The sequence below is a fragment of the Vespula pensylvanica genome, chromosome 3 (genome assembly GCF_014466175.1).
Source record: "Vespula pensylvanica isolate Volc-1 chromosome 3, ASM1446617v1, whole genome shotgun sequence".
Classification (NCBI taxonomy): domain Eukaryota; kingdom Metazoa; phylum Arthropoda; class Insecta; order Hymenoptera; family Vespidae; genus Vespula; species Vespula pensylvanica.
In genome coordinates this window covers 11,192,419-11,205,449 of record NC_057687.1, presented here as the reverse complement: position 1 = coordinate 11,205,449, position 13,031 = coordinate 11,192,419, and the positions used below count along the sequence as shown (strand labels likewise).

The 13,031-nt window shown below is 26.3% G+C and overlaps 3 protein-coding genes across 12 annotated transcripts in view; 2 read left to right on the top strand and 1 right to left on the bottom strand.

Moving 5' to 3' along the window:
* The window catches only part of LOC122627668 (very long-chain-fatty-acid--CoA ligase bubblegum), a 9,869-nt gene extending 833 nt beyond the window's left edge, over positions 1-9,036 (top strand). Inside the window, exons 1-13 of one of the 6 annotated variants that reach the window (XM_043808980.1) lie at positions 3,758-3,840; positions 5,303-5,370; positions 5,545-5,599; positions 5,675-5,879; positions 5,974-6,108; positions 6,178-6,373; positions 6,459-6,560; positions 6,638-6,784; positions 6,865-7,340; positions 7,415-7,629; positions 7,714-7,865; positions 7,934-8,059; positions 8,145-9,036. In XM_043808980.1, the coding sequence (XP_043664915.1) occupies positions 3,819-3,840; positions 5,303-5,370; positions 5,545-5,599; positions 5,675-5,879; positions 5,974-6,108; positions 6,178-6,373; positions 6,459-6,560; positions 6,638-6,784; positions 6,865-7,340; positions 7,415-7,629; positions 7,714-7,865; positions 7,934-8,059; positions 8,145-8,339 (2,094 nt within the window). In that variant the 5' untranslated portion in view covers positions 3,758-3,818 and the 3' untranslated portion in view covers positions 8,340-9,036. Of the gene's footprint in view, positions 1-3,757; positions 3,841-4,564; positions 4,718-4,770; positions 5,018-5,302; positions 5,371-5,544; positions 5,600-5,674; positions 5,880-5,973; positions 6,109-6,177; positions 6,374-6,458; positions 6,561-6,637; positions 6,785-6,864; positions 7,341-7,414; positions 7,630-7,713; positions 7,866-7,933; positions 8,060-8,144 lie in introns of those variants that run through there. The other 5 variants (XM_043808983.1, XM_043808981.1, XM_043808985.1 and 2 more) reach the window with 5 other exon arrangements.
* A 483-nt stretch (positions 9,037-9,519) lies between these two features.
* On the bottom strand, positions 9,520-11,396 carry LOC122627720 (alpha-endosulfine). Its single transcript, XM_043809096.1, has 3 exons — positions 11,063-11,396; positions 10,669-10,788; positions 9,520-10,492 (listed from the first exon to the last, which is right to left on the bottom strand). Exons 1-3 carry the CDS (start codon positions 11,096-11,098, stop codon positions 10,322-10,324), a joined length of 327 nt encoding a protein of 108 aa, XP_043665031.1. The 5' UTR covers positions 11,099-11,396; the 3' UTR covers positions 9,520-10,321.
* Positions 11,397-11,537: 141 nt separating this feature from the next.
* Positions 11,538-12,948, top strand: LOC122627719. 5 transcript variants are annotated; one of them, XM_043809092.1, is made up of 3 exons: positions 11,538-11,716; positions 11,984-12,056; positions 12,132-12,948. In XM_043809092.1, the coding sequence occupies exons 2-3, from the start codon at positions 12,042-12,044 to the stop codon at positions 12,873-12,875; spliced, it is 759 nt and encodes a 252-aa protein (XP_043665027.1). In that variant the 5' UTR covers positions 11,538-11,716; positions 11,984-12,041; the 3' UTR covers positions 12,876-12,948. The 5 variants fall into 5 exon arrangements, with proteins under 5 accessions (XP_043665027.1, XP_043665029.1, XP_043665026.1 ...); XM_043809094.1 differs by having other exon boundaries at positions 11,540-11,696; XM_043809091.1 differs by lacking the exon at positions 11,538-11,716 and adding an exon at positions 11,724-11,897.
* The last annotated feature ends 83 nt before the right edge of the window (positions 12,949-13,031 follow it).

Below are 13,031 nucleotides of genomic sequence, written 5' to 3'. Positions count from 1 at the left end.
AAAAAAAAAAAAAAAAAAAAAGAAAATAAAAAATGCAAATTTAGTTATATTAGTTTTCTTTAAGTTTCCCGATTTTTAATTCTGATGCATATTTACCTGCGTAAATAATACAAAAAGAAGGAAAGAAAAACATAAAAAGTTGTCTAACCTGCATAATAAATTATTTATATTTTTTGTATCGTGCATTCGTATTCTTGGGATTTGTTTTTCTTCTTTTTTTCTTTTTTTCTTTTTTTTTTTTTTTTTTTTTGGATATACGTCAGATCGTCAAATCGTTCTTACGCGTATCAGGATTTTATATAATTGCACTGAATTACATTATATACTAAGTAACAAACATTGAATTACTAATTATCATTTATATACATATAGACGTGATCAATCGTTTCTTATGTACATTTATTTACTTACATTTTCATGATATTAAATCTCAATGGAACGATCACACACATCAATATCAATATTATAGAGCATTTATAAGTATAATATAATAAGTTTGATATTTATATGGAAATAACCAATTTCTTATCGATCGTTCTTTGTACTTTCACATGATCCAAAGAACAACAAGTTCATTTATTTTATACTTCAAAGAGACAAATTTATCAATCGATTCATTTTTTCATTTTAATTCGTTTGCGTAAATAATTTATTCTATCTATGTATTAATAATTTGTTTGTAAAATAATCTATTTCTTTTATTTTTTTTTAACCAAGAGAATACATGAATACTCATCGAAAATTTTTTTCGTATACTTTATAGTCTGTAATTAATTTTATGACTTAGCAAAATGTACGCATACTTAATATACATACGCTTGTTAATATGCTAACAAATATGCATGCCTACATATGCTAATAAAGTATTGAGAGATCAACAAAAACTTGACTTTTTGTAACCTTCTTATCTTTTGTTTGAGATAGAAAATATATATTTTTTAACATTCTTTATCATTCTTTGGTTTAATGTTCTCGTATTTCAATGGTAATTCTAACCTAAAATTATCTATTTTTTTTTTCTGTTTATTCATTTATTTTATTTTATTTTATTTATTTGTCTTCATTGATTCTATGTTAAACAACATCATTAACATATAAATTTCTACAACATAATGTTTGCCATTAAATATTCATTGAACCAATTTTTTAATTTTATGATTATTTGATTTTCTTTGTTATCGAACTATAATGACATTTTTGCATAACTCAATATTTTAGTAATGAATGACAAATATATATTTATTACGCACGAACAGATGTAGATTGTTAAATTTATATTCACTGTATTATGGCTAGAGAAAAAAAAAAGAAAGAAGAAAAAAAAGAAGAAATATTGAAACGAATGTATTATATATATATTAAAGAAAAAGAAAGATGTGTTGGAGAATATCTTGACGAAGAAAATGTATTAAACAAAAAATAAATAAGCAACGGGAAAAAAGACGTTACACCGCGTTAATTTTATTTTAGAAAAACGTTCATATATTTTATCGAATATCGTTCGTTTTACAAATTTTTCTACTTTTACAATCTTATCGTAGCATTTTCTCTTTGAATAGAATATGCTGCCTCATTAAGTCGTTGTTCTGACCTTTACCGTAATATTTCCAATAATGGTTTATTAAAATTCAGAAAATTCACGATATCTGTTGAATGGTAATTAAACAATTAGATTAATATAAGAAATTTATAATTATAATATGCTTGCTGTATCGGTCGGTAAATTTATATTATAAAGAAAAAAAACAAAGAAATCAAACAAAAGTTTGTTGTAGTTAAATACATATGTATATACATGCTGATAAAAAAGAGTTACAATTTTATTTAAAATTTTTAAAAATGAATCTAAAAAATATTAGATGACATATATAAATTAGATAAGAAATTTACGTTTTGTGTTATAGATTATTTACTTGATCTCGATCGAAATATATTACTGTAACTTCCTCTTCAATATTTCTCCAACCTACAAACGTAGTAATGTAGTTCATAAATTTATAAATAGCTTAAACTTTCATCGCGCTATCGAAGGACTGTAGGAATAACAAGAATGGAGATCGTGAAAGTGAAATTAATCTTTTAAGAAATTCATCGAATTAATTGTAATTAAAGCTTTTAATCTTATAAATCTATTTGCATGTTCTCATACTGTCATTCAACTTGATTTAATTACGAATGCATATATACGTATTGATATATTATTGATTATATATATATTATATATATATATATATGTACAATATTGATATATTTTTGCATCGAAATTTTAAATTTATTTAAATCGGCGTGCTTGTCGTAAAAATTGAGCAATCGAAAACATACGTACGAGTGATTCTCAGTGCTAAAAAAAAATACTTTATCGCTGATAAAACGTAATATCATAAAAATTGTTGCTTTTTCTATAAAGTTATATCAAAGTAATGTAATCAAAGTTGTAAATCAATCTGAAATTTTAACGGGTAACAAAGGTCACCGATAGAATATATAACGAACATGTGCGATTATGACTGAGTATTATCTTTTCTAATGAAAGGATTAAATATTGATTCATATTGTCATTATTCTATTATTTTCTTTCTTTAATTTAAGATATATATATATATATATATATATATATATATATATATATATTATATATCACGCACATACACACAAACAATATCTTGAAATGTTTTGATTAAAATGAACGCTCGATATTTTATTATAAAAATGTTAATTTATATCAAATAAAAGTCTATTTGAAACGAATGACAATTATTATTGTTTGGTATATTTAGTACGACTTTTATAGTTTACTTATAGTTTTTGAAAAACATTTTGTTTATTATTAGTTTTGAACTCGCTCGTTTACCTTGTTTTTCTGTTTCCTTATCACGTGAATAATGTATAGCAAAGGTGAGCAACTGTCGGACAATATATCTAATTGTCTGATCTTATAAAGGTCTTTACACATGCATCGATGTAAGATTACGGACTATGTAACACATAAGTTCTAAGAAAGGAAAACCATTGATCAAAATCAAATATTAATTTCCCTTTATATATTTCGATTATGAAAAATATTTGGTGAAAAATTTCGTTAAGAAGAAAATTCTTACGATTTATGTCTTATTTCTAACGTTTATGCACGTGTGTGAAAACCTTAAGATCTCCTCCTTTATCTTTATTGACATTTCCATGACTCGTCAATTCGTGACTTTTTGTTTTTAAGCATGAAATGAAAGATGTTTAATGAACTTAAATAGCGAGGAAACAGGTTAATTACACTACATAGGGACTATGTAGCCCATGGCGAGGAAATTGCTTACTACAAGGATATCTGGGAAATACGATCGAGCACTTATACATCATAATAACTTTGAATCATAAACTTTGAAACATTATCAACTATTACTTGCTTATTTTGCATTATATAATACCGAATAATAGCGTGTTATTGTCTTTGTTTTTTTTTTAAATGTCATCTAATGCGAAAATAATTATTTAGTATCAATTTTTTAACGTTTATGTAATATTTCAACATTTTTCAATGATGAGAAAAATATATTTTATGCCCGAGTCGTTATTTACGTGCAAATTATATAAGATTTAATTTTATTGATGCAGTCGATTTTTCTTTTTTTTTTTTTTTTATACTTTCCTTTTCCTTTTTTACCTTAAAACATTTTCAATTCAAACTCGATAGAGAAGAGAGTAGCACGGAGAATGTTTGAATCTAGCGCCGAAAGGTGGTCTGATATTTTGTTATTGATTTCTACGAGTTCAACAGTTCTCGGTGGAATCTAACACGCGACTCGCGGGCGTAAACGACAAAAACCATGGTTATTCTACTTTGCAAAGGTATAAAATCCGTTTGAAAATTTTATTTAAATTTTATGATTAGTACCATTTTGATCATGTTAGTGAAAATCATTTATCTTTTAATTCGCATTACGTTTCTTCTTTTTCTCTGGCAAAAGAAAAAATTATGTTCGTTGAAGTTCACATCCTCGGCAATGAGCTAAAAAAATTCTATGTTGCAATAATAATTGATCATATTGATTAATCATTTGTTCAGGAAGATCGTATAATTTAACGATCGATACAGGAATCATTTGTAAAATGAGATATATTTTCGGTCTAATAGATGAATCGATATGGTTTACTATTCCCAGATGTTATTTAAAATAAATTTTCTTGAATCAATCAATTATGTTAATCAATCGATTATTAGAATGTTTTTTCCGGTAAATATGAAGATGAACAAAAAATTTACAATACATAAGATTTTATAATATATAAAGATCGACAAAAGTGTGTGTGTGTGTGTGTGTGTGTGTGTAGATGAATATTGTAAAATCGTGTTGGAAATATTTCCCATTAGATATTCGTTATACACGATAATTTATGAGAAACTCTTATCGATATCATCATTTACATATTAAATTGGATAAAAAAATATTTCTTTGATTGTTGGATGTAGAGAAGCGTGCTGTCAGATATAAAGAGTGGGAGAAGAAAAAATTAAAAGTAGTGGGGCAAAAAATTTAAAAGGCGGGTTACTTTACATACCACATGTCATTATTAACGTTGTTTTGTGCGTAAAGTGATTTCAATTTTTATAAAAACAGAATTATCATATTGTATGATTCATGACATAAGACGTCATGAATTAAACAAATGAAACTAATATTCTACCATTGTACTTTGCCCATACATCGGCTGATGCGTTACGTATGTTAGTAGAAAAGAGTAAATGTATCCTTATCATCATGCATATACTCATTATTTTTCTTTTAACTCTTAACGATCGTGCGCCTTTTTTCTTCGTTTTATATGTGAAAGAAATTATTTTAATAACTATCTTTGTTCGTTCCATTTGTTTTGTTTGTTCCACTTGACAAATTAATCGCGAATAATCAGTCCGTTAAACCGTTACACCGTTACTATTATTACAGTATTTTTTGTTACGTTAGACCTCTTCGTAGCATAGATCGAAGAGAAGGTAAAATCGATAGATCGAAACAAGTTGAAAAAAGTAGATATCTCGCGGTATATTTAAACATAATTTTATTTTTATGCGTAATCTTAAGGAAAGTTATCGGATTGATAACAATCGTATATGATATCCTTTTTTTTGTAAATTTTTTTATGTTATTGTTAGATAAATGTACAGACGGAAAAAAAAATGATTATTACGAGATTAATTGGATTGCCATTAAACAGTAGAGTACAGTGGTATACTAATGATTAAATGCCGGCTTCTTTTGTATAAATAAATTTAATTGATTATTATTTATTTTTAATTTTAATTGGATTGCAGAAAATATGACTGCTGTGCAGCCTGTTTCATCGAACAGTATTCTTAATGGCTATACTAGAAATGATAAGGTAACATTTATTAAGAAGTATTTATTTTAGTATATCTAAATGTATTCTTTCATATTAAAATTTTATCTATTATATTACTTACAATATTATTTATAATGATCAATATATTTCGATTAATATTTGTAATATTACAAACGAATTTTTCATTTTTTTTTTTTTTTTTTTGTATTATAGATACTTAATGGATCTTGTATTCGATATGCAGTAGCTAGTAAAACAGGCCACGATGGTAAGTCTATATTATATGCATATTGTTTGTAAAATATAATCACGATAAACTAATCTTTTTCTTAATTATCTTTAGGCCCGGATCAGGTGTTGATGTCAGATGTAAATGTAACAACAGAAGCTAATGGTCGAATTAGGATACAATTGGGTGAAGACATTAATGCAGCATTACCTGTTTCTGTACCTGGTGTTTTATCGGCTATTGCTAAGAAGTATCCAAATCAAATAGCTTTGGTGTCACGACCAGGACCGGATGGTACAAATACAATATACACTTATAAGTTAGTACTTTTAAAGATATCACGAATCAAGAGCTTGAATTTTTTATATACGTATGTGTACTTTATTTATTGTCTGTTAAAAAATCATTTATAGAGAATATGAGACTGAAGTAAAAACTGTAGCCAAAGCATTTTTAAAACTGGGCTTAGAAAGATATCATAGCGTTTGTATTCTAGGATTTAATAGTCCACAATGGTTCATATCTGATATCGCTGCTATATATGCTGGGTAAGAATATAGGAATTGTTGTATATTATTATTGAAATGTTATACATTATAACAACATAAATGTTTCAGAGGATTAGCTGCTGGGATTTACACGACAAACTCTCCAGAAGCATGTCAATATTGTGCACAACACAGTAAAGCAAATATAATAGTTGTAGAAGATTCTAAACAATTAGAAAAAATATTACAAATTAAAAAACATTTAGTCGATTTAAAGGCTATTATTCAATATGAAGGAATCCCTAAAGAGAAAGACATATTAAGCGTAAGAATATAAAACAGTACAATGTATATTAGATTATTCCAATCAAGGATTACTATACATTTTTTACAATATATATTATTTTCAGTGGGATGAATTATTAGAAATCGGTAAAAAAGAATCTGATGATAAATTAGAAGGAGTTCTAAAAACCATTGGTGTTAACGAATGTTGTACATTAGTATATACTGTAAGCAAGATGATATATTTAACATTTGATTAACAAAATACTATTCAGTTTTATTAACGAATATTCAAACTTTTCAGTCTGGCACAGTTGGTAATCCAAAAGCTGTGATGTTAAGTCATGATAATCTTCTACATGATACAAGAGCCATTAAGAAATGTATTAATTTTGTAGATACAGAAGAAATTTTAATCAGTTATTTACCACTGTCTCATGTTGCAGCACAGGTGAGAGATATAACTTTTATGTAATTAAATTATAATTATCGAACAAATCGATTAATTTGGATATTGATTTATTATTATAGATAGTTGACATATTTCTATCTATGTCTGTAGCAGGTACAGTATATTTTGCAGATAAAAATGCTCTTAAAGGAAGTTTAATAGAAACGTTACTGGTAGCAAAGCCTACTGCTTTCTTGGGTGTACCAAGAGTTTGGGAAAAAATTTATGAAAAAATGCAATTAGTAGCACGTAACAATGGACGTGTAAAAACTTGGATAGCAACTTGGGCAAAATCCCAAGGCCTAATTTATAATACGAATAAAATGAATGGTATAGATTACAAACATTGGGGTTACATTATAGCTAAATGGCTTGTCTTCGATAAAGTAAAAACAAATTTAGGTTTAAACAGATGTAAATTATTTATCACTGCAGCAGCACCTTTAAGTGTAGAAATTAAGAAATATTTTTTGAGCCTAGATATTCCTATAATGGAAGCATTTGGTATGTCCGAATCTAGCGGAGCACATACTATAACTTCAAGTAATAATTGCAGGTAATGGACATTTTAAAAAAACCTATAAATTTACATGATCTATATAAAACAAACATTTTTTTTTTTCTATTTAGATTAGGCAGCGTTGGTTCTGTTCTACCTGGTTTTCGTACGAAATTAGATAATCCTAATGAAACTGGTGAAGGAGAAATTTGTATGTATGGTCGACATATTTTTATGGGATATTTGAATGAACCAGAAAAAACAAAAGAAACTAAAGATGAAGAGGGATGGTTGCACAGTGGTGATCTTGGCAGATTAGATTCTAATGGCTTATTATACGTTACCGGTAATTATTATTATTTATATTTTTTATTATTATCTCTTATTGTATTATTTTAATTATATTCTCATCACTATTACTCTTATTTAGGCAGAATAAAAGAACTGATCATTACAGCAGGTGGAGAAAATGTACCACCTGTGCACATAGAACAATTAATCTTGTCCGAATTACCTGTTCTTAGTAATGCCTTGCTAATTGGAGATAAAAGAAAATATCTCACAGTTTTAGTTACGTTAAAGGTAGATTCATAATTAAAAAACTTTTTTAAATAATATTTATTTCTTATTTTTAATAAATATTTTTTTAGTCCGAAGTAAAAGCAGATACTGGCGAACCATTAGATACGTTAATTCCAAGTACATTAACGTGGTTAAAGTCTATTGGAAGTAATGCAAAGACGGTCACCGATATTGTGAATTCAAGAGATCCACTCGTAATGTTCACTAATATATTTGCAAAAATTATTATATTCATAATTTGATATATTTTTATATTAACTGTAAATTATTTGTTCGTAGGTATTTAACGAAATAGAAGAAGCTATTAAAAGAGCTAATACAAAAGCAATCAGTAATGCACAGAAAGTACAAAAATTCCGAATTTTACCACACGATTTCTCTATTCCAACGGGAGAATTAGGTCCAACATTAAAACTGAAAAGAAATATTGTTTATAATATGTATGCCGATCTTATCGAAGAAATGTATCAATGAAAAATAATTGAAGATACATTTACAGTATAATTACGTACATAAATTTAGCATACCAGGCATTTTTATTGGGATTAAAAGATTTGACTACATCGGATGCTTCGATATGTTGAATATCTGCGATATTATGGAATTGATATATGTGTACATATTAAAGTACTTATAGAGTTTCATATACAATGAAAAGAATGTTTTGCGTTTACAGCAGTTTAAAAGTTTAAATAGTTCTCTTTTATATATACAAAGCAATTACCGAAAGATCTGATATTTTCTTCGTTCCGAAAAATGATATTTATAAGTAGATTTATAATTATTCTTGAAATCTTTATAATTATTGATAGTGATTTTTGAAGATTTTTCTAATAACGTAATTTATTGGGAACAATTATATTCACAAAAAAAAAAAAAAAAGAAATATCTATTACGTATACACTATTTGTTAACATAAATTAATGTTAAATCTTTTTACTACCAAATCATTTTACTCATGCTTATGTGAAATAAGGAAAAAATAATGGTCCTATTAAAAGTGCCTTCTCTCTCCATTAATGAATTTACATATTTGCATACATTTATAAGATTTTTGTCCAAACTAGTGAAACTGTATTGATAGCATAATAAGGGATAATGAAGTGTTATTTTACATAACGTATATATATTGTACAGTGATATTATAGATAAAATATGAAAATTACAATCTTACAATACTTGATATGATAAAAAATAAATGTCATATAGTAAAAATATTGGGAATTGGTATGTGATGTAAATATAAAAAATTATTTACACATAATGGGTACAAATGAAAATATATTGATGTCTCATAATATTTCAGTAATAATAGTAATTATTAATATAGCTAAATGTTTACTTAAATAATTTCTTTATAATGAAGGAATATATATATATATATGTATGTATATATATGTATATATATACATATATATATATACACATACATATATGTATGTATGTATGTATGTATATGGTGATAATTAAAATAATTTCTTTATAAATACGTTTTATTATTCTTAATATGTTACTTCCCAAAAAATAAATATTTGGTCCTTAGCACAATTATATTTTCACAGCCTACTTATTAAAATAAGGTCATTTATAATCTTAAATTTTTAATGAGATTACAATGGTATTCTTTAATATGGGTAGTAAAAAACACAACTCGTTATTTTAATTGCAATATATTACTAATATAGTTTACAATATTCAAAGCAGAGTAGCTTCATTTAAGATCATCGTACTTTGCACACAGATTTTTAGGACAACCTGAATTCTTATAAGAAAATACTCTTACTGAGTGCATCACAGCAACTTTAAAAATGCAGATCTGTATTATTTATATAATCTTTTACCCTGAATCTCTATTGCGTATAGAGCATTGGATTTATTTCATTCGCTATTAATCATTCGTACATTACTATCTTTATTATGCACATATCTCTTCATAGTACTTTATGTGTATTCTCTTATTTTAGAAAATATAATATAGAAATTAAATATTATAAAGTTAAATTTTTAACTGATATAATTCAAAGAAGTGTTTTCAATAATAAAATAAACAATTTACTGTAATTTAGATTTGCTGTTAAATAATAAACACAAAAATCATGACTTTTAAAACATATAGGCTTTTGATTGGATCAAATATTTTCTAACCGTATAATTATAAGCCCGATAAAATTATTGCATGTATGGCTCTTATACTACTTATTGTATTAAAATATTTAAAAAATTTTTCAGACATTTTTAGAATCATGTTTCGCAATAATTATGATAAATGGTTAATCTATCGAATAATACAATAATATGTTACTAAAAAAATTGAATATAAAGAATAAGAGTTCTCTCTAAAGAAGTACGGCTATACTTAATTAATTTATGTTTCAAATTTGTATACTCTTACCACATTTGGACAATGGTTTGTTTAACAACTATTACTATTAAATATAGCGAATGTGTGGATAGTTTTAAGATGTTGTTGATGTATTAAATTTTTGTTGAATAATAGAAGTTTTACGTTGTGGCACGCTTTCTGGTGTAGGAATAGCATCACCTGTTGGTAAAATGCCAGCAGGTTTTGGCTTAGCTGCCGATTTTTGTTTTGCCATTTGATAATCTCCAGAATCAAAATATTTTTGCTGCAATTATGAATATTATACGCGTATTTACTTTTTCATTTTTATTTGTACCGATAACAAAAAATCGCATATAAAAAAATTTACTATAATCCGAACCAAATAAAAACATCTTTATGTAATATTTATTATTGATATAACACACACTTTATATTATACAATATTCTATATTTACTTACACCTTTGGCTAATCTTTTTTGTAAAAATGCTGAGTGACCACTAATCGGACGTCCAATCGCATTTGGAAATTTAGCCTTTAATTTAGCTTCCTCTAATTTTTCGATATCATTTGATGACAACTAAAACAATAATATTCCACACGTTTCTATAATATCTTTCTAAAAGCTAAATAACGTTATGTGGTTAACAAGAGTTAGATCGATACATATACATGCGAATACTAACATTGCTAGGAAAAATGTAGAGTTGCGCATTTTATATCGCGAATTTATTATAGTAAATATATATTAGCTAAATATAAAAAAAATCTAATAACACTAAAGATAAGAGACGATTACTTTAAGATGGCGGTAAAATTAACCGGTGATTTTCAATCTGTTTAATAATTCTTACCTCGACAGTTGGTTCGTTTGTCTGATCATCGCTCATTGTTGGCGACTTTATTATACTCCACGATATACTTAATATTTTCAAGATACACTAATCACTTTCTATACTCTAGCTTTTAAGAACATATGCAAAACAAACTATTGTGCTTGTAAACAATGACAGCGTAATCTCTTATTTAAAATCCTATAGAAAATTAACGATATAAATAATTGTTTGCTTTTGTGATAGGTTTTCTATCCGTAAACAATTATTTGTCAACGAAAAGTGCTTGAAAAACAGTAATTCCGTCACATGCAGAGTCATATGTCTGACCGTTACCAAAAACCAACCTTAAGGATATTTTTCATGACATACATAAAATATAACGATAACGCCTTTCGATTCGTGTGTGATTGGTTAATTCCGATTATAGATGGTATTCTTAAAGATCCGCCATGTTGTAATGGATATATAGAGTGGGTTTAAAGTTCTTAGATAGGCTAAAAGTTCCTATATGATTTTACAAATCAAATATTCTTTTCCGGGTTTTTTCAGACGCTTCGTTTTAGATTTGATTCTTAGATCTATTTGTTTCTACAAACATAGGAATTTCTTTACAACCTGAAAACAAAGTTAACCTGAAAAATTACGAAAGAAAGTAATCGATTTATACAACATATAAATGTTTTTGGCTCACCTAGGAACCTTTAGTCTATCTTATATTTGTTAATATCCAATCAGAGTTGCTTAGCGGAAATCAATACTTTTTTTTGTATTTGAATCGCATCATTCAATATAATTCTTCTTTCTTTAGAAATCGATAAGAAAAGCTACTGTTCATATTTGCTACAAAACGTTTATAATTAGTGTATTTTCAATAATCGTATATAATTCATTTGTATTGTCCTTAAAACCACTTTGCATTATAATTTTGCGATATTTCAGATTTTATATCAATCGATATCAGGAAGAAATATATGTAATTTGACGATTCTTTGAAGACATGGATTCTAAAAAGGTAAAATTAATCTCGATTAATCTAAAAATTTTTTGTCTTTTAAACGTTTGTTTTACGTTTGAAATTTTATGACAGGCAGAGTCAACTAAGAATGATTATATTAATGCAAAAACAGAATACGATAGACTGCGTGCAGAAAACGATGTATTGCAAGCATTGCGAAAAGGATTAGAGGAATGTAAGAAAGAAAATGTATCATGTGAAAAAGATCTAATGGAATTCTATAGATTACGATTAGATTCACAAACTACAAATAAAAAAAGAACTGAGGAATTAGATAAAGGTTCTTTGATTATGAAATCAGAAGAATTGTCTTCTTTTGACAAAACAACATTAGATATTGCTAAACGAAGAAAAAATATTGCTGACATGGAATACAATCTTTCTTTAAAAGAGATAAATATGGAATTAAACTTTCTAAATATGAAAGTTGGATCTCTTCAAAACAAAATTAATTGCATGCAGAAATCAATAAATTCCGCTAATGGCTTTATACACAAAGCAGAAAAAGATGTGGATGATTTCTGTTCTCAAGATATCTTCATGAAAATGAAATTGAAAGAATATAATCAGGCATTAGAGAAGTTAGAAGGTGATTTAGAGAGCTTAAAAGTTAAAGATTTACAATCATATTTGATATTAGAAAAGTATAAACAATATCTGGACATGGTAGAAGAAAAGGTCAAAGTAGATAAACTTTTAGATAAATATCATGATCTACCACCAAATATATTGCAAGCTAAAGTAATTCTTGAAAATAAACAAAGAGATTACGATCAACTTGAGAATACATTCTTACAATATAATAAGAGATTTTAAGAATGTTTTGAACAATATATATCGTGTGTGTGATACGTAATATTATATGTATATATATATCTATATATATATACACACACATACGTATATATATGTGTGTATATATATGTATATATATATATATCTATTTTGTCATAATATTATAAATATATAATT

Bases quoted from the DNA above. Each gene is read 5' to 3' on its own strand.
- LOC122627720 (XM_043809096.1), bottom strand. From the start codon at position 11,098: ATGAGCGATGATCAGACAAACGAACCAACTGTCGAG. The intron at 10,789-11,062 runs GTAAGAATTATT...TTATTGTTTTAG, and splicing joins CAAACGAACCAACTGTCGAG to TTGTCATCAAATGATATCGA. The intron at 10,493-10,668 runs GTAAGTAAATAT...TCATAATTGCAG, and splicing joins AAAAAAGATTAGCCAAAGGT to CAAAAATATTTTGATTCTGG.